Source organism: Giraffa tippelskirchi, chromosome 6 (assembly GCF_054371585.1).
Source record: "Giraffa tippelskirchi isolate mGirTip1 chromosome 6, T2T-mGirTip1v1.2.pri, whole genome shotgun sequence".
NCBI classification, from domain to species: Eukaryota; Metazoa; Chordata; class Mammalia; order Artiodactyla; family Giraffidae; genus Giraffa; species Giraffa tippelskirchi.
The window spans coordinates 31719018-31746881 of record NC_137280.1 but is presented as its reverse complement, the minus strand read 5'-3'; the positions used below and the strand labels follow the sequence as shown (position 1 = coordinate 31746881).

At 39.9% G+C, this 27864-nt stretch overlaps 2 protein-coding genes across 2 annotated transcripts in view; one reads left to right on the top strand and one right to left on the bottom strand.

Moving 5' to 3' along the window:
• The window catches only part of SLC30A8 (solute carrier family 30 member 8), a 37194-nt gene extending 35273 nt beyond the window's left edge, over positions 1-1921 (bottom strand). The window contains exon 1 of the mRNA XM_081505263.1: positions 1851-1921. Within this exon, the coding sequence (XP_081361389.1) occupies positions 1851-1921 (71 nt within the window). The remainder of the gene's footprint in view (positions 1-1850) is intronic.
• The window catches only part of LOC145511662 (uncharacterized), a 703222-nt gene that overhangs the window by 483787 nt on the left and 191571 nt on the right, over positions 1-27864 (top strand). The gene's annotated exons all lie outside the window — the stretch shown is intronic.

Genomic DNA, 27864 nt, shown 5'->3' with positions numbered 1-27864 from the left:
ACCTCATGGACTTCAGCCTACCAGGCTCCTCCGTCCATGGGATTTTCCAGGCAAGAACTCTGGAGTGGGGTGCCATTGCCTTGGCAAAATGAACGATTAGTATGAATAGTGTTATGTAGGTTCAAGTGTTTTGGAGGTTTTTTTGTTGTTGTTGTTGGCAGTACCCATGTGGCTTGTGGAATCTTAGTTCCCCCACTAGGCTCTACCCTTGGGAGAATCAGGCCATAAGAACAGAGAGCTATGCATCTTTCCCTTAGAGGACTGATATTACCTCAGCTAAAAGTTTCCTTGGCAGTTAAAACAAGGAGTCCTATGGGTTCTATTGTTTTTATTTGAAAAGAAAATAAAAATGAGCTTGACAGTTTTTATCATCACTGTATCCTGAAAACTGTACCCATATATGAGGTGAATTAGACCCTATAACCATAAACAGTTGCTTTATTTGCATCCCAGAGAGCTAAATGGTCTATTTTAATGAGAAGGGAAGTACTATTAATTCAATCATGTAGAGATGCTCTATTAATAATGTCCAGTGTTAACAATCTGTTGTTTAAAATTTCTGCCGACCTAAAATGAGGCTTTATTGTTTATGATCTTAGTAAATCACAGCTAATAGTATATTCCAAGAAAAATAATTCTTATAATATGAGATAATGTGCTAGATTCTTTGTTGTATATTTTTTAAGCAAAGTTATAAATACTCTAAGGAAAAGTCCCTTTGCAGTTGCTCGAATATTTGATGCTATCAAACACAATGCCACTACTCTTTGGAATATTAATTTAGCTTCATGAAATGCACAAAAACATTAAACATACTATTAATGGGTATGTATTCTCTTAAATTCCACTCCTAACATAAATTTTTTTCAGGTTCTCATTCGTTTATCTATGTATTCTGAGTACATTTCTCTTGGATTGAATTCCCCAAATGCGCCAAAATCTCATTCTTATTTTCCTCTATCTTTACCAGGAAATTACCTCAATTAGGAAAACTTTTGTAACCCTACCTCCTATGTAGGGTTTCCCTAACTTCACTCTAACTCCTTTTTCTTTTTCAATTCTCAGTCTATCACTGCTGAAAAGCTTTCTCTGGCTCCCAAAGTCCAGCAAAGACCTAGGTTCCCTTGAGATATTCTTACTGAACGCTCCTAGAAAAAACACATGCCATATTGTAATTGCCTATTTCTCAAACACATTCTACATTAGACTCAAACTTTCAAGAAGACAGATATCTGTGACTAGGAATGTTTTTGTTTCCATTATATATCCAGATGTGTTCAACCAATGATTGCTAAATAAAGGGGAAATGAATGAATACATTGCACATGGCACTGTGGAAGATAATAAAAAGAACTAGAGCTAGGTAGAAGGTTAAACTCAGCTATATTTATTCTAGGTGTGAACATTTGATAATGGTATTATATAATTAAGAAAACAGCAATTAACTTAAGATCAGTGTAACCACAATTTGCTACATAGTTGAAAAAACCTTAATTCTTTCTAAATATGATTTACTAAAATTTACTATCTTAAAAGTGGGAATAATTGAGGAAAAGAAAGGTAAACACATTAGATTGTATATATCAACTTTTTAGAAAATCTACAGATAAAAATATATTAATAAGGTGTATCCTTCATGCACTCAGAATATGTAAGGGATCGAATCAACTATACAGAGTATGACCTTTTCAGAATATAAATTATACAAGTCGATCAACAGTTGATAAAGTTTTGCAAAATGCCCCTGGGTTGCAACAGCAGAAGTCTCCAATTCTAAAGCAGTAGTATCTAGGGACTTTGTGAATATTCAAGACACAGAAAACTGTGAAGCAGAATCAGATGTCTGTTACCTGTCTAGTGTGAAGGCGTACATCTTGGTGGCTTTGTCATTCACAAGGTAAGTTCTTTCAAGAAACTCCATGGTGGCCAGGATAAAAGCTTTGGCTGTTGTTGTTATTGTTGTGTCAGCGGCAGCTGCTCTTTAACTCACTGTCCAGTTTTGGAAGCGAACCAGCGTTACAATTATTCTCACACTTTCCAAAGAAAAAATGAAAAGACTTGTGGGATTACAGTAACAAGCCTCCCATATCAATGTTCTTGATAGATCTGCTAAAATTGCACTCTGTTTGAAATATCACCTGGCCTCATTCTCTCACCCACAGAAACTTGTTTCCTGCAGGTAGGAACATATGGTGTGTGTGTGTGTGTGTGTGTGTATGTGTGTGTGTGTGTGTGTGTACCTCCCATGATATCTGATTCTGTTGTGCCTTCTGGGAGGTAGAGGAGCTCAAGGGTCAACTACTGATTGCTGATGTAGGGGGTTGGTCTTCAGGGCACACCTCAGTGAGCTGCAAACAGTGACCTTCTGTATGCTACTATTCCCCCCCTCCTTTTCATTTTCTTTTTCTTCAGTGGTGAGTGGGGAGGTCTCTCTCTGAACCTAAAAGCATTTCTCCTGGGACTTAGTTCTAAAATGCCCTCTAAGCAGCTATCACGATTTACTTCTCTTCTCTTCTAGGACCATTTGGGGATTTCACTACTGAAGCGGGGACACGGGTCGTTAGTCACTGAAGTCTGTAATCTGAAAGTTCCTGGTGCAGCAGCTTTGAAACCCTTTTGACAGGCAGGAAGAGGGCAGTCTCAGCTTCTAAATAAATAACAGCCCTCAGTCACACAAGAACCAGAATGATCTGTGCTCTCCCTGGCCAGGGGGCCCTTGGCTGAGGATAAAAGACGGGCCCAAGCCAATCCTACCAGGCAAACCCATCACAGATCTTAGAAATGGAGTCTTCTCACTTGATCTCGAGAGAACTTCAACCCCCAAATTCCTGTGAAATGACCTTTTATTTCATGACAAAGAACTTTCCAAATAAGAGAAAGGACCATGGCCCAGTGACAACAGCCTGGTCACACAGCAGACATTTACGTGTGAACCAAAGAGAACCCAAGAACTATGGAGATGCATGCAGGGGCAAGGGAGGGCAGAGTGGAGAAGAGGGCATAGACTCTCCATCTCTGAGTCCTTTGCTCCTTCTCCCTCTGTCGAGACTAATTCCCTAGTGAGAAAACTCAAGAGTGGTGTAGTCCTGGAGTAGCCCAGTGGCCCAGCATGCTGGGGATTTACCCATGTTACTGAGCAGAGATCTCCCACCATTAAATCAATATTATCTCCTGGTAGGAGAGTGGAATTCAATGGCAATGACTATAGACAGTGAGGGGAGAAGTCACCTTTCATGGAGTGGCCGAGGTCTCCTATGACATCTGCCGTGAAGCTGTACCTCTTGTCTCTTTTAAGCTTTCAAACACTCTCCTCTCTAACATGAATTCTAAGGTCTCTTCATGTGGCTTCACAGTCTACCTGATCATTAACTTTGCTCTGACAGATGGAAACCAGAGAAATGGCTCTGGGAGGCCATTTTTCTTCACAGGAGAAATTCTGGGTCTGGTGTTAAAGTATTTCCTTCTCTTACATCCTTATTCTTAACTTTGCAAAATAATAGGTTATTCTGTGGAGGCAAAAGTAAGAAACAAGGAAAGAATGACTAATTGATCGTGTGACCCATTGCCATACTTTACAGCTTGAATCATTTGTGAGTAGTTTCTAGCATATAATAAAAGAAAGAGAATTCGAGTGTATGCGTATCAAAAAAGTGAAGCAACTACTTAAAACCAGGCTGAAATCCCTTAAAGATAAGTGCCAAGAAGAGGAGATAAGTATTATTCAAATGCAGGAATTAGAGTATTTACCTATAGCTTTCAACAGAGAAAAAAGCAATCTGGAAGTTTGAGGTTTCACACGATGAGTTTGGTGGCTGACACGCATACAGATGCATAGATATATTTGTACCTGTTTGTGATTCCATGGACCTTCCTTGGTGGCTCAGACAGTAAAGAATCTGCCTGCAATGCAGGAGACCTGAGTTCGTGATTCCATGAGGATGGAGATATATACATACACGGTTATTAATGTGAATTGCCAGTGAGAAGAGGATAGCGTGGGGATATGTGAGAAGGGCAGAGTACAGCTGATATAAAAGTAAGGGTAAGGTGAAGTGGGGAAAGAGGAAACAAGGATCCAAGCAAAAACAGGTGAGAAAAAAATGTATTCTCTGATCACTCATGAGTTGAAGTATATAAAATTGCCATTTTTGTAGACCCAGCAGTTTTATATGATTTTGCTTAAGTATATATGCACGTGTGTGTGTGTGTGTGTGTGTGTGTCTGTTAGTCACTCAGTCGTGTCTGACCCTTTGCAACCCCATGGACCATAGCCTGCTGTGCTTCTCTGCCTATGGAATTCTCTAGGCAAGATTACTGGACTGGGTTGCCATTTCCTTCTCTAGGGTTTCTTCCCCACCCAGGTATCGAATGTGGGTCTCTCGCACTGCAGGCAGACTCTTTACCATCTGAGCCATCAGGGAACCCCGCACACATGTATCCATACTTCTAAAATGCATGTGTGTGCATATGTGCCACATTTAAAAATAAAAAGTTAAGTGTGCATATACTTTAAAAGTACTGGGAAATTAGGTACTATTTCATCAAAGGTTTGTGAATTCCCAAGTACTACCCTTGACGATAATTACTTGACTATAAATCAAAGCTTCTAGTATAAGTAGCATAACATCAGGGAATAGTGGATCACAACAAATAAAATTTTGATATTAAAGAAAAGTAAGTTTTGCCACTGTAAATTTAGATGTAAAGTTATGATCAAGAATTGCATGCATATTATGTAAAATATGCATCTATTGATTATCTTATCTTATAAACCCCTTTTAAACTGCACCATAATTCCCCTTCCCCCAATATGTTATCAGTATATTGTTTATAAAAAATGTCCCACCCTCCTCGACTAGCCTTTGGCCCACTTAGGCCTACACTGACCACTAGGGGTTAATGGCCCAAATCAGATGCCACTCCATGTGAGTCATAAAATATGTGTTTGGAAAGCAACACAGATCAAAAAAGAAAACCCCCTATCTTGTTGACAGTTGGTTTGGGTGGGCATTTTGCTGCTTATCCCAGTTTCCTAGGCAACTGGCTTTCAAACCATCCTGAATTACAGGTTGTCCTCTCCGCCTACTCTCCATCACAAGCTTGTAGCAACTGAAGGGGCAAAATGCAATTTATAACAGTTAACTCTGGGAATAAATATTCTATCAGCCACAAGAACATAACTGACACAACCAAAGATCTGGTTCTGCTCCCCAATGTTAGCTGTTGTCAACAAAAATTTCTTAATAGGATTTTACAAATGGTAGCTAACACATCTGGAAAAATAATTTACATGTGTGTCTTACACATGGTTTGCTATTTTACTTGCAGAAAGGATATGTGTACGCAAAAGCATTGTAATCATCCCTACACACTAAAGTACTGAGTTCTCACAATCTGCATTCCCCAAATTTAAATTCTTATTTCAGGAACACTTCATGTTATCATTGTTTGCATATAACTGTTCTTTACAAAGACATATGAAAATGTGCTTGTTCTTAAATACAAATGTGGATTTTTGTTCTGTTTGTATCCTTGTTGTTTGTGTGTAGAGACAGTGGAATGGAGTGGTTTTGTTTGTTTGTTTTTTAATTTCTCTCGTCCCCTTGTCCAGACAGTGTCCTACCCCACAGAAACAATAGCTTTGATTTCTGTCACCATTGATTAGTTCCACCTGTTTTTGAACTTCATAAAAATGGAATCATATGGTATTGACAGTGTGTAATATTTTGTATATGGTTTCCTTCTCTCAACATAACGTTTTGGGGATTCATGCATCAGATTGGTTTAATGTATCAACTTTCAAATGTATGCGTGCTAAGTCGGTTCAGTCGTGTCTGACTCTTTGCAACCCCATGGACTGTAGCCCTCCAGGCTCTTCTGTCTATTCAAATGTATAGACAGACTTAGTTTCATTTTCTGGTTTGACCTTTTTCTTCTTTCCTTGAACAAGTTCTCTGACCTCTGTGGTTTTCAATTTCTCATCTGTAAAATGAGGACATTATTTAGAATCAATCTTACAGAGTTCTTATGAAGAGTAAAAGAGATACTGTGTATAACAGTACTCCATGTAGTATCTGCCATGTAACCAGTTTTATCTAGATGTGAGCTGCTATATAATTGGCCATGTCTAAGCATAATACCTTGGGTGTCCAGTAGAAATTGACCCCAGTCTTAGTAGAGGCTAAGAATAACTCAAGGAATAGAAGTAGAGGTTTCTGGGGAAAAGACCTGGGAACTGAACCTGCCATTAGCTGGATGACTCGGAGTAGATGCCTCAAATTCTCGGGCATGAACTTTCTCAAATAAGAGATTTGTGCCTGCCCTATCTTTCCCATGTGGTAGTAGAGTGCCATTCAAGATGTGTCCTCAATAAAGAGGACACAACAGGAGAGAAAATGCACATTCCATCAATATAATCACCTAGTAAAGACTCTGGACTTATGCATTCCCACACAGACTATGAAGGTATTATTTCTAAGTTGGGTAGCATTTTCTTAGCAAGGTGGTTTTATGGTTATTACTACAGTGTGAGTTTTTCAAAAGTTCCATCCAGGAGCTTGTAAACACAGTGGAAATTTAATTGGATTGTATTTTAAAGAACATTATGAAAATTTCATTTTACTTTAAAGTAAACATGTATAAAAAGCATCTGCCAATATTTCATACTTTACTTGAAAATGTACCGAAAGCCATCTGAGTTTTATTTTTTTTCTTGATAAATTGGGACTGTATAATTCCTTGGGCAGGGGAGGGGGTCGGGCATTTTTATTTTTAAAGAGATGAGCTGTAGCAATGTTCCAGTGCAAATGCAACTTGTATTTGTTGAGGAAAAAAAGACTTGATAAAATATTGATACTAAAACAATAAAAGAAATATTTTATTAAGCTTGATAGATGCAAATAAATAATACAAAAATAAACAAGCAGTGTTTTAGTGGGGAGAAATATTGAGGCTAGGTGGTTAAAATGTTTACAAAGTGTATATTTTATTGATTAGTCTACATGTCTCATGCTTCCTTTTCCAAGTCTTTTGCAACTTAAACTAATTAACCCTTAAATGCACCTCCCAAGTTACATATGATTGTGTCTTGCAAACTCTGAGGCAGTTTTCTGCTGGCTTCATATTCTCACCACAGTGCATGTCTATCTTCTTTATTTTATTTGCATTGGCAAGCAAGAGAAGGCCCCAAGGACCTAAGCCATGATTTTAAGGTGTTGGAATAAGAAAGGCAAACAAAAGCATGCTTCCTGATATTCCAGCTCCTTGATCTTTAAATGCAAAGAACATCACTGAAAACCAAAGCACTGAATTCCTGAATCTAGAAAAAAGAGAGGGAGAAAGAAAGAAAGCCCTCTTTCATTATCCAGAATGCTTCCATTTAATTTTCATGAGTACAGTTTACTTCCCTTTAGTGAAGTCTTGAGGGGCTGATAATTCATCCTAGGAGAAGGATTTTCACAGCAAGTCCCCAGATGAATGCCAAGAGAGCAAAGGCATAGCTCATCTTCTCCTCCAAATCATGAAGCCTGGATTTATTTGACTTGAGGCTGACAAGCCTGCCTCTCAGGAGATAGTCCAGGAGACAAGACAAAAGCCTCCTCAAAGCTTTCCCCTGAAAGACTGAGCCATCGCTTTTTACTTCAAACTCAAAGTGCATCAGGGGACAGCAGCTGGGTTTTCTGCTTGGAAGCGCAACTACAGGGCATCTCAGCTAACTCATCTCTTCTTTTGGTATTAGTGAATTTGCATCCAGTGAATCCACGTTTTTAAATGCTTCTAATCCAATTGTAGCAAAGCTCACCACCACTGCCAGGGTAGGAGTCCTTTGAATTTGCATCCAGTACAGCAAGTGAGGCATCATATTACCTTTTGCACCCCAAGACTCACTATTCATTCACCCAGATATTGTCAGTGAGAAACGATGGGAATTTCCATTTCCTTCACAGTCAGCTAACTTTGAAAAGAAGAAAAAATATATAATTATAACAAGCCAACAAATAGCACATCATTGAAAAATATTGTCTTTGGCAGCGATTTTTATGCGCCTAAGATAATATTCTCCTTTAGCCTTCAGAATCTAAAACTAAGATTTTTGTCTGAGTTTGCACCAAAATTGTGATAATTCATCATTCACTGAATAAGCATTTCATTTTAAACTTTATAAACATTCAGATTAAACTGCTACAGAAATGATACCCAAGACAAAGACAATGGCAATTAATGTCCTTCTACAGTTTAAGCTGTATTTATGCAACAAAAATCAATATGGCAAAACAGTCTGAAGAATTTTTGATAGAAGTTGGTTAGAATGGAATTTGTCATAACCTGCATTTCCGAGTCACAAGTTAGTTTCCAAGAGAGCAGGTAAATAGTAAACTCAGATGCCCCTTGGCCATTTTCTACTGAAGGAAACAGAAGGAGAAATGTATTCTATGATTAATGTAATGTCCCAATGAGTACTAACTCTCCATCACTTCTTAGAATCATCATTGTTATGGATGTTGCTGTCAGCAAATGGGGAATAGTTCTTTTTTAATTTATTTTTTATTGAGGCAACATTGGTTTAAGCGTTATATAAGTTTCATGTGTACAATATTGTATTTTTTAACATTATTTAGTTAATACTAATTTTGGCTGTGCTGGGTCTTTGTTGTCACATGAGCATTTCTCTAGTTGTGGTGAGCGGGGGCTACTCTCTAGTTGTGGTGCATGAGCTTCTCATTGTGGTGGCTGCTCTTGTTGCAGAGTATGAGCTGCCGGGCGTAAGGGCTTCAGTAGCTGCGGCACGTGGACTCAGTAGTTGCGGCTCCCTGCCTCTGGAGCACTGGCTCTGTCGTTGTGGTGCAGGGCCTCAGTTGCTCCACAGCATGTGGGATCTTCCTGGACAAGGGATCAAACCTGTGTCCCCTGCATCAGCAGGCAGACTCTGTACCACTGAGCCACCAAGGAAGCCCCTAATTTTATATTTTTATTTCTGTATATCCTATAGCATGCTTATCGCCCCAAATTTAGGTTTCATTCTGCACTACATATTTGATTCCACTCTACCCATTCCCTGACCCCCTTTTCCTTCTGGTAACCACTACTCTGTTCTCTGTATTTATATGCTTGTTTTTGTTTGGTTTGCCTGGCGTGCTACAGTCCATGGGGTCGCAAAAGAGTCAGATACAACTTAGCGACTAAACAACAATATGAAATAGTCATTTCTCCTTTTTAAATAAAGACCAGGCCCCCCACTAAAGTGAGGTATACTGGTTAGTTCTAATATTTGAACATAGTGGAGTCATTGTCTGCCCAAATATACCCTTTCCAATATTGGCTGATCAGATTACAGGCCTCGGGCATCCCACTCTAACTCACTTGGTCATTTCCTACTAATTCAAACTCTTTGCTTTGAAGATGCAATTTAATTTCTACCTAATGGCTTAGACAGTAAGATATACTCACCTGCGTTACCCTCTTCTGAGAAGATATTGCCCTCAGGGCTAGCTTATTTGACACCTGCATCCAGCCCAGCCACCCAGTTTTAACTGATTTCACTGCTACCCCGACCATACTGTTGTGCTGAATGCACCCAGTTTGTAAATTTGGCTGCTGCAAGTTCTCATTCTGTCCTTTTTACAAATTTTCGATGTGTCAGTGAATACATTTGCTCCTTCCTACCCCAATTTCCTAGCCAGAAAATATTGAGTGATAGTACTAAGCCACTTCAGAAGACTCTTCTGAGTAACAATAATCCCTTTCTTCCTTCAGAGATAACAAAACACTTCCAAAATTTTTAATATTGTTAAATACATTAAATATTGAGAAGTCAGTTATGGATAAAAGCAATAAAACATACCAGAAGTTAAATACCACCTATATAAAAATTAACATATTTTAAGTTAAAAATAATACATATACACAGCAAAACATCTTTAAAATTCAAGAAGATTGACAATGGATGGTAAATCCTCCTACCTAACATCCTAGGCTAAGATAGAGGCAATAAACCAAGTTTAAGAATATTCTGAATATCTTCATGGAATTTTTTGTGCATTTATGGGCACACAAACTTTTTTGCAGTCCATATTAATGTATATTTGAGGAATGACTTATAAGCTTGTCAGCAGTTGATTATTTACATGTCATTTCTTAATTATGAATAGACTTTCTTTTCTTTGATGGCTCAGATGGTAAAGAACGTGCCTGCAATGCAGACCTGGGTTCAATCCTTGGTTCAGGAAGATCCCCTAGAGAAGGGAATGGCTACCCACTCCAGTATTCTTGACTTGGGAATTCCAAGGACAGAGGAGCCTGGCAGGCTACAGTCCTTGGGGTTACAAAGAATCGGACATGACTGAGTGACTAACCACCTTCACTTCACTTTTTTTTTCTTTTCTACAACAGTTTTAGGTTCACAGAGAAATTGAGTGAAAGGTACAGATTTCTTGTATACCCCTGCCCCACACATGAGAAGCCTCCCCCATTCTCAACAGAGTGGTACATCTGTTTTACACCCAAAGTGTTTCCATTAGGGCTTACTCTTGGTGTTGTCCAGTCTATGGGTTTGGACAAATGTATAATGGGATGTGTCCACTATTATAGTAACATACACAGTTTCACTGACCTAAAAATTCTTTCTCACACACTTTATTTTTAAATTTTTAAAATTAATATATGTATTTATTTATTTATTTTGGCGGCACTGGGTCTTCATTGCCTCACCTGGACTTCCTCTAGTTGCAGTGAGTTGGGGCTACTCTCAAGGTGTGGTGCCTGGCTTCTCATAGCAGTGGCTTCTGCTATTGTGGAGCGAGGGCTCTAGGGCCCACGGGCTTCAGTAGTTGCAACGCGGGGGCTTAGTTGCCCTGCTGCATGTGTGATCTTCCTGGGCTAGAGATCGAACCCATGTCCCCTGAATCGGCAAGTGGATTCTTATCTACTCTACCACCAGGGAAGTCCTACACACACTTTTTAAACCAAATTCACCCAATCTTTATGAGATTGCTATCTGGTGAATCCTAAGGTTGCATCAATAATAAAGCTATTGTCTTTCCTTTTGCTCTTGCTCGGGGACTCCCAGGCCTGTCCTCTCCCTACTGGACCAAGGCAATCTGATGGTTGTGGCTGCTGTCCCATAACCTCCACGAGCCAGCAAGTCCAGTTCCACATCCCACCTCATGTCTTGTTTACCAGCAAACTGAAAAGGCTAAAGTTCACAGCAGTTCCTCTTCATTACGGAGCAGGCAATGGCAACCCACTCCAGTACTTTTGCCTGGAGAATCCCATGGACGGAGGAGCCTGGTGGGCTGCAGTCCATGGGGTCTTGAAGAGTTGGACACAACTGAGCAACTTCACTTTCACTTTTCACTTTCATGCATTTGAGAAGGAAATGGCAACCCACTCCGGTGTTCTTGCCTGGAGAATCCCAGCTCTTCATTAGGAGAAAAGTAAAAGAAGACAGCCAGAGGCCCCCAGAGACAACTCAGCTCTTTGTTCAGTCCAGCAGTTGACATTCATCTCATCCTCCTCTTCCTCCCAAGCCTTGATGAAATTTCTGCTGCTAATGGCTAAGCCCCAAGCTCATCCTAAGCTCTAGTGAATTGGACAGACATGGTTCCTGCTTTCTAAGAATTTATAATCTAAGAGAGAACTGCCTTTGAAAAGCAATCCAGAGACTTCCCTGGCAGTCCAGTGGTTAAGATTTCCTTTTCCAATGCAGGTGATGCGTGTTTGATCCCTGATTAGGGAACTAAGATCCCAATGCCTATCAGCCAAAAAAATAAAACATAAAACCAAAGCAATATTGTAGCAAATTCAATAAAGACTTTTAAAATGGTCCACATCAAAAAATTTAAAAAAAAAAGCAATCCATTTGGCCCAGTACTGGATGATATACCATAGTCATTACAAACCAGCAACCACATCCCAGGACATATTTATACTTGAATATATATATTTATATATATATATATATATATATATATATATATATAATGGGCTTCCCGGGTGGTGCTAGTGGTAAAGAACCTACCTGCCAATGCAGGAGACGTAAGAGACATGGGCTCGATACCTGGGCAGGAAGATTCCCTGGAAAAGGGCATGGCAGCCCACTCCAGTATTCTTGCCTGGAGAATCCTATGGGCAAAGGAGCCTGGCATGCTACAGTCCATGGGTTGCAAAGAGTCAGACACAACCGAGAGACTTTACTAACTATATATATATATATAAAACACTCTTCCACAAAACCTGAACAGAGTGACTATTAAAGTAAATATCACCATCCCCAGTCATCTGGTACACCAACATTAAAAATTAGCAACTCTTATCTTAGCCTCTTGGATTATCAGATCTGGCTCTGTCAATCAAAAATAATACCACACATCATGCATTATCTTACAGTTGCTCACGGCTCTGAAAAGAAAATCTCTCTCTAGAGCCTGAAATGACAGACACTGATGCTTATAACATTGTTCTGAAAGAGTTAGACAATTTAAAATGAAACATTTATTTTGTCATATGAATCCAAATATTTTCCTGTCTTTCAGGGAAATGTCACAAGAAGGTGAATCTTGTCTGGCTTCCTCTAATTGTGGAAGTAATGACAGTGCACAAGATACAGTATCTCTTCCAACACCCTAAGGGCAAAATTATCCCATCACTCTACATTGCAGATCTCTTTTATGGAGAATTTCAGTTATTACTCTTTAGCACAGTGTTTACAAACACTCTGCAACTTATTATTCAGTAGGTGAGAAGAAATGGGAAGGCTACCAAAAAAAAGTAACCAAGACATTAAATAATGTGAAAAAACTAATTAGATGTGTGACTTGCCCATTATTTTCCCCCAAGAACTCCCACACGAGGCTGCTCCTTTCTCCTAGGTCTCAGAAATAAATGTGGTACATACAGTAAATAGGCTTCTGCTGCTGCTGCTGCTAAATTGCTTCAGTCGTGTCCTACTCTGTGCGACCCCATGGACGGCAGCTCACCAGGCTCCACTGTCCCTAGGATTCTCCAGGCAAGAATACTGGAGTGGGTTGCCATTTCCTTCTCCAGTGCATGAAAGGGAAAAGGGAAAGTGAAGTCTCTCCGTCATGTCCGACTCTTAGCGACCTCATAGACTGTAGCCTACCAGGCTCCTCCATCCATGGGATTTTCCAGGCAAGAGTACTGGAGTGGGGTGCCATTGCCTTCTCCGAAATAGGCTTCAGAGCTATCTAAACTGAACACCTGAAGGTGTAATGGTGGCCTTAATTTAATCAACAAAAACTAGAGGACACATTCAGTGACCTGTCTTCTAGAGAAGAGCATGGTGTAGAATTGATTGTAGATAATTTCCACTGAACTAGTTATCTGGAGTTTTAAATGGGCGCTCATAAGCTTCCATTGCCTGAAACTGGCCTTCCTAGACACCTCCCCAACCCTGCCTGCTCTTCTCCTCCTTTTGGCCATGCACGTGGATGCCGCCTTCTCATCTTGAGGGTCTCAGCTCAGTTAGCCCCTCTTCAGAGAGCCCTTCTCAGACCTCCCTGTGAAAAGCAGTGGGGTCTCAGCCACACCTAATCTCTCTCCTTCACAGGGCACTCTTCATTCCTTTCAGAGCTCTTCTCACTATCCATGTTACCCTCTTTGTTTTCTATTTCAGTTCTCATCTACTCCTTCGAGAATGTAAGCTCTTAGGGGATCAGGGATTTTGCTGTTTCACTCTGTCGTATCCCCTATTCTTGGTACACAGTATCCAGTATATCGTGGGAGAGTGGGTGAATAATAAGATTTTTTAGAAATCAATGAATGGAAAAATACATGATTGCGTGAATGGTTGGATGGATGAATGAAAGATAGTAGTAAGAATTACTCTCTGAGTACTGTAATTACTGTGATTCAGAGTAAACCTTTTTTTTTTTTTTTTTTTAGTGTTGAAAGTAAAGTGTTAGTCACTCATTCGTGTTCGACTCTTTGTGACCCTATGGACTGTAGCCCATCAGGTTCCTCTGTCCATGGAATTCTCCAGGCAAGAATACTGAAGTGGGTAGCCATTCCCTTCTCCAAGGGGTTTTCCTGATCCAGGGATCAAAGCTGAGTCTCCTGCATTGCAGGCAGATTCTTTGCCAGGGATCTCTTTATTCATGTGTTGATGAAGTTAAAATTAATTTGCATGATACCATCTCTGGGAACTCTGCTTGCCTGCTAGTTTTTTTTTTTTTTTAACTTTTTATTTTATATTGGAGTAGAGCTGATTAACAATATTGTGATAGTTTCGGGTGGAGAGCAAAGGGACTCAGCCATACATATACATGTATCCATTCTCCCCCAAACTCCCCTCCCATCCAGGCTGCCACATAACATTGAGCAGAGTTCTCTGTACTATACAGTAGGACTTTGTCAGTTATCTATTTTAAATATAGTGGTGTGTACATGTCGATCCCAGAGTAAACCTTTTGAACTCATGTAGACTTGTGTATCTCTCTACTCACTAGCCAGGCTATCATAACCTTTATGAACCTGTTTTCTTATCTATAAAATGGGGACAATAAAATTTTTCTCATAAGACTGTTCTAAAGATTAAATTCAGTTATTATAATAAACGAATTTCACATATAAAGCTAATAATAATTGCTCAGTAAACAAAGGATATCCATATTAATTCTTCACGTGTAAAATCAGCCTACAATCAGATAGGCAATTGTGCCTTATCAAATATGAAAAAAAAATCACAAAGTATTTTCAGATCTAGTTGTCAAGTTTCAACTAGGATGGAAAAAAGCTATAATAGAGTGGACTTTTCTGCCTTAAAAAAAAAAAATTGGAGCTGGCAAGGGTTCAGTTCAGTTCAGCCACTCAGTCCTGTCTGACTCTTTGCGACCTATGGACTACAGCATGCCAGGCTTCCCTGTCCATCACCAGCTCTCGGAGCTGGCTCAAACTCACGTCCATCGAGTCAGTGATGCCATCCAATCATCTCATCCTCTCCCCTTCTCCTCCTGCCTTCAATCTTTCCCAGCATCAAGGTTTTTTCCTAATGAGTCAGTTCTTCCTCAGGTGACCAAAATATTGGAGTTTCAGCTTCAGTGTCAGTCCTTCCAATGATATTCAGGACTGATTTCCTTTAGGATTGACTGGTTTGATCTCTATGCAGTCCAAAGGACTCTCAAGAGTCTTCTCCAACACCACAGTTCAAAATCATCAATTCTTGTATTAAACCTTGAAATCGCACTGCTAGCTGGTAAATCTTAGATACATCTATACTTCCTTTGGATGCAGATGGAGACAGAAAGAGGGAAGAGAAGATCATGAAGAACATATTTATGGAAGCAAAAAAAACCCCACAACTCTGATATTTACTAAATTACTATACACCTAGATCATATTATAGTTAGTTTTCTTCTTAAAATTCAGAAACTTTATTGCTTATTTCCTTTACTTTACTAAAACTTACAGAATATACTTTATTCCAATGCTATTTAAATTCTAAGTACATTTGGATAGTATATACACATCTTAAAAATATATGTGAAAAGAGCCAATTTTATAATAAGACATGAGAAGCTCTGCATTATTTCTCATTGGTGCAAAACTAATTGGCTTTTCCCATTCATTGCACAAATACTTGTTTTTCCATTTTATTATCCTTATAATTGCAGCTGAAATTAAAAGAGGGTACAACTACCTGCCAAAATCTGGTGCAGGAAGCTTTGCATTTCCAAGTGTCCTAGCCAAGTTGTTTTCCCAAGTCTTGGGAGCCATTGGTGATAGAAGTCATTACTCCATAATGCCACCCCATTGATGGCACTAGTTTTCCAGGTGCATATCCAGTTACAGTAGCATTTGGTGAATTTTTTTGAGCTGAAAAGAAACTCCTAAAATATACCTGTTATCTAAGACTCCAGAAGTAATGATGAAAAAATGGTGGCATAAATTCTTGGTTGCTCCACTAGACCACATTAGAATCATGCAAATCTGGGGTGGTGTCTCTTCTTGTGAAGTGGAGAGGAATAATGAAAAGTATAAGAGGGTGGAAAAAAGTAAAACAGAAAGAACTATAACCCATAAAACCAAGTTACATTTCTAGATTTGGGGACTAGATCCAAGAATCTCAATAAATGCAACAAAAATCTTTCTTAAATACCCACATTTTTTATCCTGATAAAATCCTGAGTTTATGTAAATATAACCAACCGGGAATCTCCTGGCCCCTTGAAAGATTTGGCTTTAACCCCAAATTCCATAATCAATGGAAATCTATAATCTTCCCTTTATTTTGGCAACTTTTTGTGGAACAGAAAGGGCATGAGGAAGAATGGGAGAATGTCTGCCTTCAGGTTCTGCTTCTTTGTTAAACCAGAAAAGAAACTCCCCTTCATTTTTTCACAGAAGAAGTCTGTGCATACAATGCATAGATGAAGGTAGCAGAATTACTGAAAACTGAAGACAAAGATGAAGGAAGTTAAATTGTAGCCATGTGAAAACTCTAAACTGGAACTGTAATCATCATTGTTCTCATGACTTCAGTTATCTTACTAAAGGGTTTAAGGTTTTCCATGAACTTATACTCATCTCATCTGTCTCTGCATCTTGTTGACATCTATCTCTTTATTCTTTTTCTTTCCTCTTCTTCCTCATGGAATCATAGCAAAGTCTTAAATTTATCACACTTGGAGTAAACCAGGGATTATTTTCTGTTGCCTGGTTAGTCAGCTCTCAACCCTCACGTTGAGATGCTTATTGAGGTATTTTCCCAAATGAGAAGAATTTTCTTACTGAATGTACTTCTGATGCTAGAATTTTAGTATTACAATATTTCCCCTCTCATTTCATTAAATAGTGCTATATATGTGGTGATTTTACTGCCATTTCCTGATATTTGATTCTCCTCTTTCTGGACACATGGGTGGACTTCTCTGCCCCCTTGACACTGGATGATAATTCAGTGCAGTGGGCTGAGAATGAAAGTCACATGAATTACTTTCTGTTTGAGATATTGAAATGCCAGTGTGAGGTCCCCCAGTACTGTTTTCCCTGCTGTGACATCCATAAAAACCTGTGTATAACTTGAATCTGCCTCAGCCTGAGTGCCTGAAAGACAACAGTGAATCATCAGAGCCTCCCTACTGACCTGCACTAGATTTATAAAACAAGGAGAAACAAATCTTTGCTGCTGTGAGCATCTGGGATCCCTGGCTTGTTTGCTTTTGCAGTGTTATCTGGCCTCTTCTAACTTATACAGTTAAGTCCCCCACATACAATGAGTTCTGCATGTTTGTAAGTCCAACTAACTCAATCAGCGATACAGTACTATACGGTAACAAGTTTATAATACTTTTCACCCAGTTCAGTTCAGTCTCTCAGTCCTGTCCAACTCTTCACAACTCCATGGACTACAGCACACCAGGCCTCCCTGTCTATCACCAACTCCTGGAACTTACTCAAACTCATCTCCATCCAGTTGGTGATGGCATCCAACCATTTCATCTTCTGTCATCCCCTTCTCCTCCCGCCTTCAGTCTTCCTCAGCATCAGGGTCTTTTCCAATGAGTCAGATCTTCACATAAGGTGACCAGAGTATTGGAGTTTCAGCTTCAGCATCAGTCCTTCCAATGAATATCCAGGACTGATTTCCTTTAGGATGGACTGGTTGGATCTCCTTGCAGTCCAAGGGACTCTCAAAAGTCTTCCCCAACACTACAGTTCAAAAGCATCAGTTCTTCAGCACTCAGCTTTCCTTATAGTCCAACTCTCACATCCATACATGACTACTGGAAAAACCATAGCTTTGACTAGATGAACGTCTGTTGGCAAAGTAACGTCTCTGCTTTTTAATATGCTGTCTAGGTTGGTCATAGCTTTTCTTCAAAGGAGGAAGCATCTTTTAATTTCATGGCTGCAGTCACCATCAGCAGTGATTTTGGAGACCAAAAAAATAAAGTCTCTCATTGTTTCCACTGTTTCCCCATCTATTTGCCATGAAGTGATGGGACCAGATGCCATGATCTTAGTTTTCTGAATGTTGGGTTTTAAGCCAACTTTTTCACTCTCCTCTTTCATTTTCATCAAGAGGCTCTTTAGATTTTCTTCACTTTCTGCCATAAGGGTGGTGTCATGTGCATATCTGAGATTATTGGTATTTCTTCTGGAAATCTTGATTCCAGCTTGTGCTTCATCCAGCCTGGCATTTCACATAATGCACTCTGCATGTATAAGCAGGGTGATAATATACAACCTTGACATACCCCTTTCCCGATTTGGAACCAGTCTATTGTTCTATGTCCAGTTCTAACTGTTGCTTCTTGAACTGCATACAGGTTTCTCAGGAGGCACGTCAGGTGGTCTGGTATTCCCATATCTTTCAGAATTTTCCACAGTTTATTGTGATCCACACAGTCAAAGGCTTTGGCATAGTCAATAAAGCAAAAGTAGATGCTTTTCTGGAACTCTCTTGCTTTTCTGATGATCCAACGGATGTTGGCAATTTGATCTCTGGTTCCTCTGCCTTTTCTAAATCCAGCTTGAACATATGGAAGTTCACAGTTCATGTACTGTTGAAGCCTGGCTTGAAGAATTTTGAGCATTACTTTGCTAGTGTGTGAGATGAGTGCAATTGTGCAGTAGTTTGAGCATTCTTTGGCATTGCCCTTCTTTGGGATTGGAATGAAAACTGACTTTTTACAGTCCTGGAAAAGTGGCCACTGCTGAGTTTTCCAAATTTGCTTGCATATTGAGTGCAGCACTTTCACAACATCATCTTTTAGGATTTGAAATAGCTCAACTGGAATACCATCACCTCCACTAACTTTGTTCGTAGTGATGCTTCCTAAGGCCCATTTGACTTTGCATTCCAGGATGTCTGGCTCTAGGTGGGTGATCACACCATTGTGGTTATCTGGGTCATGAAGATATTTTCACCCAAATAACACATAAAAAACAAACACAAAAAATAAAGAAAACATTTTAAAATCTTACAGGATAGTACCTTGAAAAGTATAGTAGTATAGCAGAACAGCTGGCCTACAGGGGTTGGCCTTGAGTAAACAAGCAAGAAGAGTTACTGACTGGAAGAGGGAGAGGAGGTGGGAGACAGTATATGGTCAGCAATAGGAGATGGAGGACAAGGTGTAATTTCACTCATGCCTGACATTGATGACACAGGTTCTGGCGCCTTGCTAGAACCAGATGCACAGTCATGTCTTTGAAAGTTCACAAATTGAAGGTTCATTTCTAGGGGGCTTACTGTTCTTATCACAAAGGCTTGACACAACCCTTACTTACCTCTCCCTACAGTAAAAGACTACATCCCCTTACACCATATTTTACTCCCAGGGGGCTGAGCACCAAAAACAGTTTCTACCTTTTGACAATGTTCTCTCTGAGTCTCAAGGTCTGAAAACACATCATTTTTGGAGAATTTGTTCATGGGAATTAATGGATCATTCTGCCCATCCATTGGCTTCCCGAGCTTTGCCTCTGCTTTGGACATTGCTTATCAAGAGCCTATCAAGTTGCAACTAACCAAACACTTGATTCTCAAGCGCAAACAGAAGGGAGGTTTCCCCACAGCAAGTCAATATACAGGTTTACTGGCCAATAAGATCCAGTGCAGGTTCTTTGTTCATTTTCTTCATCGATAGTTCCCAGTATCTTCAGTGTACATTCAGTGACTTGTACTATCACATATCAAAGTGAATTGAGAAATTAAAATAAGCAACCATCTTGTATGTGAGGTATGTTAAGAATGAAACTCTAAGTTCTAAATTAGACAGGGACTATATTGCATATCTGTATAAATGTACCAGAAAGCCTTGAAGTGAACACATAAAACAAGTCATAAATCATACCTCAAAAAATCTGTTAAACACAATGAAGTGAAATATGTGATTTCTTTAAAGTATAATTTTAAAAACCAAATACTACTCTATGTTATGAAACTTTCATGATGCTTTACACACAAAAAATACCATAAACTTTCATTTCAGTATTTCAAGAAGTATGATCATGTCCCCAAGGTATTAGTGACTAATAATAAAATTAGTTCAGGTTTCTAATTAATTTACATTTAAAGATTCCATCATGTTATTTTCATATTGATGGTCTGTTTATGTAAATATCATTAATCTCATTCTGATGTCTGTTTATTCATTGCATAAAATCAGGAAGTCACATTTTTAAAACATGAAGGCTGATGGTCAGGTGAATAGACCTTTAGTCTCTGTGTCATCTGAGTAAATGGGAAAGCTTAAAAGTTGGTGCATCATTTCTATTGTCATGTATTAAAACTTGAGCCCAGGAGAGGGTGGTTAATTATTCAGTGGCAAGGAGTAAATAGTGAAGGTGGAGGAGATGGAGCCTGACCTGAAGCCCGCCCTCTAAGGTGAGACAGAAAATGCAAAGCTTCTCTTTCATTCATTTGACAAATGTTTGTTGCATGTCAACTCTGTGCCAAGCAACATGCTCACTGCTGATGCTGCAGCGGTGACCAAGTCCAGCAGTTCCCTGTGCTGTGCAGCGTGTGTTCTGATGGTAGAGACAAATGCCCAGGACAATATCAGAAACCCTGGCAATCTCAGTCATGATTTAGGGAGCAACTGATTCAAGGATTCCCATACAGAGGAGCAGAGCTCCATGGAGGGGAATGGAGACTGAGGTCCTCTGTGGAATAAAGGCAGACTATGATCATCATTAAGAACACAAGGACCCTGCAAGGCTCTTTGGTCCACACTTGTCAGAAGGGAGACTTGGGCTTCCATGAGTGATTAGGAGACCACATAGAGATCAAGTGTTGTGTAGAACCTAATACCAAGTCCTACTAAATGAGAGCATGAAAGTCTTCAAATTTTCCTGTCTCAACTATGAGTTCATCTGGGGCCTTCGATGGATGTCAGACCTCTGATGAAGAGTCAGATGGTGAGCCCAGCTGGTGGAGGCTATGATGATACAGACAAGGAAATGCTGTATGGCAGTGGTTAAGGGTGTGAGTCATAGGAGCAGAAAACCTGGCTTGGAATCCCAGTTCTCCCCTGCATGAGCTAAGTAACTTTGGGCAAGTGGTATATTCAAGGTCTTTAGCTGTAAAAGGTCAATGATTATGACAGAATCTAATTTATTGAATTGTTGTGATTATTAAATGAGATAAGGGATGAACAGTACTTAGAATATTGCCTAACCCTCCACAAACTCCTAAGATATATTACCTGTTATTAAACATGCCAGGGCCCAATCTTTGCAGCTGCAAATAGGTCTCTTGATCTCATTTCCCCCACATTAAGACCCTAGTGTAAACCAATTAGAGTATGTAGGCCACACAAAAGCCAGTCTCATCATTACTTATAAGCCTTAGTTACTAAAAAGTAACTAGCATGAGTATAAACACCCAATGAAGCAGCATCAATGCAAATGGCAATTCTGATACCCTGTTTTCCATTTCAGTAAAAGCCCAACACACCATAGACAATGCTGTAAAAACACCTGACATTTTATGTTCACATAACACCATGCCTTCCTAGTACTGTAGCTTGTACCACCTCTCAAGACACTAGGCCTCCTGAGAGCATCTTAAGAATGGGGTGTTAGCCATGCAGAATGAAACTTAGGCTTAATGACCTCACTTAGGACCAGATGATGTGATATTAGAGTGGGGATCAGGGAAGGTTGCCATACAGAGGAAGGAAGAAGGGCTGAATGGGTGGTCAGGTTAAGACGGTAAAACAATTCCTGAGAGAATATATTCTTCTCACATTTCCCTTAGCTTCCTTTTTGACTAAAGTGAAAGTTGCAAATGCAGAGAATTACTTCAGCAGCCAGAGCCCTGAGACTGGCCAGAAGTCTTTCTTGTTTGCCAACTCAGTCTAAATTCTGCAGATGAGGGACTTCCTGGTGGTCCAGTGGTTAAGAATGTGCCTTGCAATGCTAAGGACACAGATCTGATCCCTGGTTATGGAAGTATTAATAAGATCCCACATGCTGCTGAAGAAAAGTTATGACCAATCTAGACAGCATATTAAAAAGCAGAGACATTACTTTGCCAACAAAGGTCTGTCTAGTCAAAGCTTTGGTTTTTCCAGTAGTCATGTATGGATGTGAGAGTTCGACTCCAAAGAAAGCTGAGAACTGAAGAATTGATGGTTTTGAACTGTGGTGTTGGGAAAAACTCATGAGAGACCCTTGGACTGCAAGGAGATCCAATCAGTCCATCCTAAAGGAAATCAGCCTTGAATATTCATTGGAAGGACTGATGCTGAAGCTGAAACTCCAACACTTTGGCCACCTGATGTGAAGAACTGACTCATTTGAAAAGACCCTGATGCTGGGAAGGATTGAAGGTGGGAGGAGAAGGGGACAACAGAGGTCGAGATGGTTGGATGGCATCACTGACTCGATGGACATGAGTTTAAGTAAACTCTGGGAGTTGGTGATGGACAGGGAGGCCTGCCTGGTGTGCTGCAGTCCATGGTGTCACAAAGAGTCGGACAGGACTGAGTGACTGAACTGACATGTCGCGGAGCAGCTAGGCCTACCCAACACAACTGCTGAGCCCGCGCATTCTATATCCCAAGTGCCGTCAATGCAGCCAAAAATAAATCATGAAGATGAAAAAGAGAAGTATGAACTGACTCCCAAAGAATTCTAGCTCAGGGTTGGTCTCAAGTGTTTCATTAGCATAAACTGAATGAACTAAGGGGGTTGAAGACAGTAGCTAACGCTGTAAAGTGCTTTGTGAACATGGTGAACTCTGAGGTCATTGTTTAGAAAACACTTTTAGCTGCTCATCTCACAGTTTATCAGCACCACATTCAAGTTCTCTTAGCTTGTAAACAGAGCCTACCTGGAACCTTTTCCAGAACACTCTGATTGATAAAGGTGATCAAAACTGGAGCTGTCCTTTTGAAGTTAAGGCTTCATTATTGCTCACCATGGAAGCCAAAGAGAAGGGCCGATACTTGTCTTCTACCGTTTACTCCCCATGACACTGGGCCTGTCATGACTTTGGGCCTCAGAGGTACTTGCCTGATTTCCAAACTCTGAGTGAGTTTCAACTTTAACTGAATTGTTTCCACTATTTTCTCTACATAAATTCACCAGAATTTTATCATCACCTAATAGCAGTGAAAAGATGAATGACTTAGATTGTTGTTTAGGTAATAAAAGACCAGGCCGATGAATGGTTTCACACATCAAAAGAAAATGATGATGTCTTTCAAGTGAGAAGGTATGCATAGAGAATGAACAGGATATGTTTGGAGACGTTTACACTTTGGTTGACTGATCTCTTTTAATATGTGTGCGCAAAAAAGAGAGGGGGAACGTGTAGTGAAATACTACTCCAAATCTACATTAGTTTGAGGGTTGCTGTAGGCTTTCAAGTTCTGAAAATATGACTTATCCAGACTGGTAATGCATTGAGAATGCTCTGTGGTTTAAAAAAATGAGCTATTGATCTTAGAAGATTTTAATTTAGATTAGTTCACTTAAAAGTCTAATAAATGGCAGGGCTCACATGTTGAATCACTAAGGCAGCAATTATTTTAAGAGTATCAGTTGTCTGTGCTTTGAATTTAATAAAATCTCTTTATAGAGCTTTTAGACAGTATTTGAAATAACCACATAACCTGTCTGTGAAAAGATGTTTTGAGTTGTATGTCAAAAGTTGCAGAGAAATTATAAAGATAACTTATAGTTTTCTGAGACCAATAATAACAGATGGGCAGTTGCTTTTACTCTATTTGTGAGCAACTGTTGTTTTGAAAGGTTTTTGTGTGTGTGTGAGAGAGAGAGAGAGAAAGAGAGAAAAAAGGGAGAGGGGGTACAATATCTGGACCCAGAAGGTTTCTGAGTTAAATTTGCAAGAGCTAAAATTCTTTACAAAGATATGATAAAAGTAGTGAAACAGTTTGGTAACCTCTAGCAAATGAATTCTTGCTCATGTTCATAAGGAAAAGGCAAATGTAATAAAAAGAGAAAAATGAGAGATACCTTGCTGGTAGCATTAACTTGCAATTTTACCTTAAAAGCCAAATATTTAGGTTGAAAGGCCTTCTACCTCTGACCTTTTTAGGTTTCAATGAAGATTTCATCATCATAGTTCTTGATATGCTAGTGGCTCCCTGCTGAGATAAAGCCAGGGGGCTCTTCATCTCTAAGCTGAGAACTCTGGTTCTCCTTTTCATCTTATAAAATTCATTTAGAGCCATCTTTCCTGACATCTGTACATAAAGCAATATAAAACATTACAATATAAATTACATCTGAGGGATTCATCTGAAATTCTATTTCACTGTTTAATAATTAAAAGTCAAAAACCTCTCTGTGGCTTTATAGCACTCTCTATTGAGAATAAATTTTCTTGATAAGGCATCCTCCTCCCAAACAATGGAAGCCGTTGGCATATTCTGCCGAAATGAGTTTGGTTGTTAATAAATCCTATCATCTGGAATGTGACTCCATGTCTGAAACTCTTTGGAGGTGATGTTACATATTCAGAGTTCCCAGATTATCCACCCATTTACAAGTGTTGGAATTTAACATAAGTACCTCCATGTTTTTCATTCACAAAATGATGTTGGGCAGTTACCCATTACACATGGTTGTGCAAGGATTGAATGAGTCAATATGAATGAAGTGCTCAGAATAGAGCCTGGAAAACAGAAAACGCTAGGTGCTGGCTATTATTTTAACTGTTATGTTTCGTGTTATTCAGAAGAACCTTTCTGTTTCACATGAATGAGAAATTCTCCAAAGGAAAACCCTTCCAGGAGGACAAACATGATGATAGCTAAAACATTGTTTTTCATTGTTTTATGAATCTTAAGCATTTCTATTTGGGGGGAGGGGAGGGGATGATTCCTTTTTTATTGGACTATAATTGCTTTACAGGCTTCCCTTGTGGCTCAGCTGGTAAAGAATCCACCTGCAATGCCGGAAACCTGGGTTCGATCCCTGGATTGGGAAGATCCCTGGAGAAGGGAAAGGCTACCCACTCCAGTATTCTGGCCTGGAGAATTCCATAGACTGTATAGTTCATAGGATCGCAAAGAGTTGAACACAACTGAGTGACTTTCACTTTCACTATAATTGCTTTACAATGTTGTGTTACTTTCTGCTGTACAATGAAGTGAATCAGCTATATGTATACATATATCCCCTCCCTCTTGGGCCTCCGTCCCCACCCTCTTCTTTGCCACCCCCCCCCCATCTAGGTCATCACAGAGCACCAAACTGAGTTCCCTGTGCTTTCTAGCAGCTTCCCACCAACTATCTATTTTACACATGGTAATGTATACATGTCATTGGAGAAGGAAATGGCAACCCACTCCAGTGTTCTTGCCTGGAGAATCCCAGGGACTGGGGAGCCTGGTGGGCTGCAATCTATGGAGTCGCACACAGTCGGACACGACTGAAGTGACTTAGCAGCAGCAATGTATACATGTATCAATCCTAATCTCCCAATTCATCCCACCCTCCTTAAGCATTTCTAGAATGACACAGCATTAATCTTTGAGAGCCTAAAATCCACAAAGTAGTAGGGACAGGTAGCAGTGTCCTAGGCTTTGCACCTGCCATTCCTGTGTGAAAGGATTTTCTCCAAATCACAGGATGCCTGGCACCTTCTCATCACTTACTTCTCAGTTCATCTCCCACAGCCTCAATGAGCATTTACCCAACACTCTAGAAACTGACTCCCAACCCTTATCCCATCTTCAGTCCTGTAGCCATAGAACTGTCCTTCTACTTGTTGCTAATGAAAAGATTTCATCTATTTATTTGGCATCTGTCTCCCTTGCCCAAAAAGAATCTCAGGGAGAGAAAGGACCTTGTCTTCTGCCTAACACATAGAAGGTACTCAATCCCTACTTGCAGAGCAAAAGAAAGAGACAATCATGAAAGAATGTATATGATGTGAATACATACTGCTCTTAAAAATAGTACAAGGCTCTTGAAAGACTTGGGGGTGTGACCAGAAGGATCCAGGGTGAAGGGTGCAGAAGGGAAGAAGTGAGTTCCCTAAAAGGAACCAAGAGACCTGGAACAGAAGACTGATGGGAGGGCAAAGTAGGGGTGATACTTGGCAAAGGTAACCTGTAGCTGTTTTACAAGTTTGCCTGCAGTACTAGGGAAGTCCCTCTTGCTGGTGTTCCACTTAGAGAAACAAAGATGGTGATTATCTTATACAGCCTAGAATGTAATTCAGATGTCCTCATTCTTATTTCTGAGGCTTCCCTGGCAGTCATTCTGGAGGGATGACTTGGTCATTTTCATATAGCAATGGGATATTCCCTGCCCAGGGAAGCATAACCTACAAAAGAATGGCTTTCCGTCACCCTGTCCCTACTCATTTTCTCAGTAGCTCCCAGTCTCGGGGGCTCGTGTGGCTGAGAATCTGCTGAAGTCAGAATCGTGAGCCTCTGGCTTGGGAAACAGCCAGTTAATTCACTTTTTAAAAATGAAACACTGTGTAATAGGAGGGCCAGGGATTTAAGGCTGACAGAGGTCAGCTTAATCTTGGATGGGAGAATTCTCTCTAGTGATTACCCCACAGCGTAAGTGTTCAGTCATAATACTTAATTCCTCCAGATTGATTTTCCAGATTCTATCATCACCAGATCGTTGCTGCTCCACCAAGTATACTCCCTTGGGTTCTGGCCCCCTGCTGTGGAATCTGATTAGCAATTCAGAAGAAGGGGGTGGCAGGGGAGGGTTAGGTACCCAGAATGCAGGGGTTCCATGATAGTCCTTGTCAGATGAACATTGTTTTTCTCATCCAGATTTTAATTTAATTTCCCCTAACAATTATTTCTAGCTGTAGACAGGCAATATGATAGCACTTCCCTGGGAAACTTTATGAAACAGAGGGAAGAAAAGAGCCTCTGTTTTTAAGTGCTATGTGTCTGAATTCTCTAATTTGATGATGAATAAGACAAGTTGTGCGTTCCCACCTGAAGCTGGGTCATCACTTTCTAGAGATCTAGGGATGGACTACTCTACTGCCTGTGGATGTCCTATGCCCCAGCTGCGCTGAGAGCTTGTTAAGGGAGCAAATGAGGAAAATATAGTCTCTCTAATCTGTCGTGTTCTGGTTTTACAAATCTCTTTGCTTTATTCTTCTACCAATGTCCTCACCTATTGTCTGACCCTCTCCCAGAGCAACTGCATTATTGTACCATGAATTTTAATGATTTTATGTATTATTTCATCATCCTAAAATAAACTTTCTATGGATGCAGGGGGAATCAAGCCCTTATTACCCAAGAGTTTTTCCCAGTAGTCAAGTCCTTAAAAAGTTTTACTAAAATGAGTTGAATACCTAAAATGTCTACCAGGACTCTCTCCATAAATGCATAGCTAAAAAGCACTTAAACCTAACAGCGTTGCTGGCACCTTAACAAACCCGTTATTCACATCTCTGAATCCGAGAGATAAGAAGGCCTTAACGGAGAATCATAATGCAGGCAATTGTTAAATCAGAATCAAATCCCCCTTTCTGGCAATGCAGCCAGGCACGATACACAGAAACTTCTCCAAAACTTCGATGTTGTATACAACAGCAATCCCTTTCTTTTGGGTGGCACTAACACTTTTGCAACTAGTTTCTCATCTGATCTTCACAATAGTTCTGGAGAGAGGAAAGGCAGATATTATTATCTCCATTTTGAAGATAATACATTGAGTTATAACATTGATAAGTGACTTGGCTTCAGTTCTATAGCCAGCATCAGAGCAGAAAGTTGGCAACCACTAGCTCCCAGGGTTCTGGACTACTAGTCCATTCTTTTTCCACTAAACTCCATTATGACATATACTGTCCTAATGCTGCACTTTTCATATTTTCATGGGCACACAGACTGCCTGTGGATATTGTGAATACACAAATTCTGAGTTAATATTGTCTGAGGT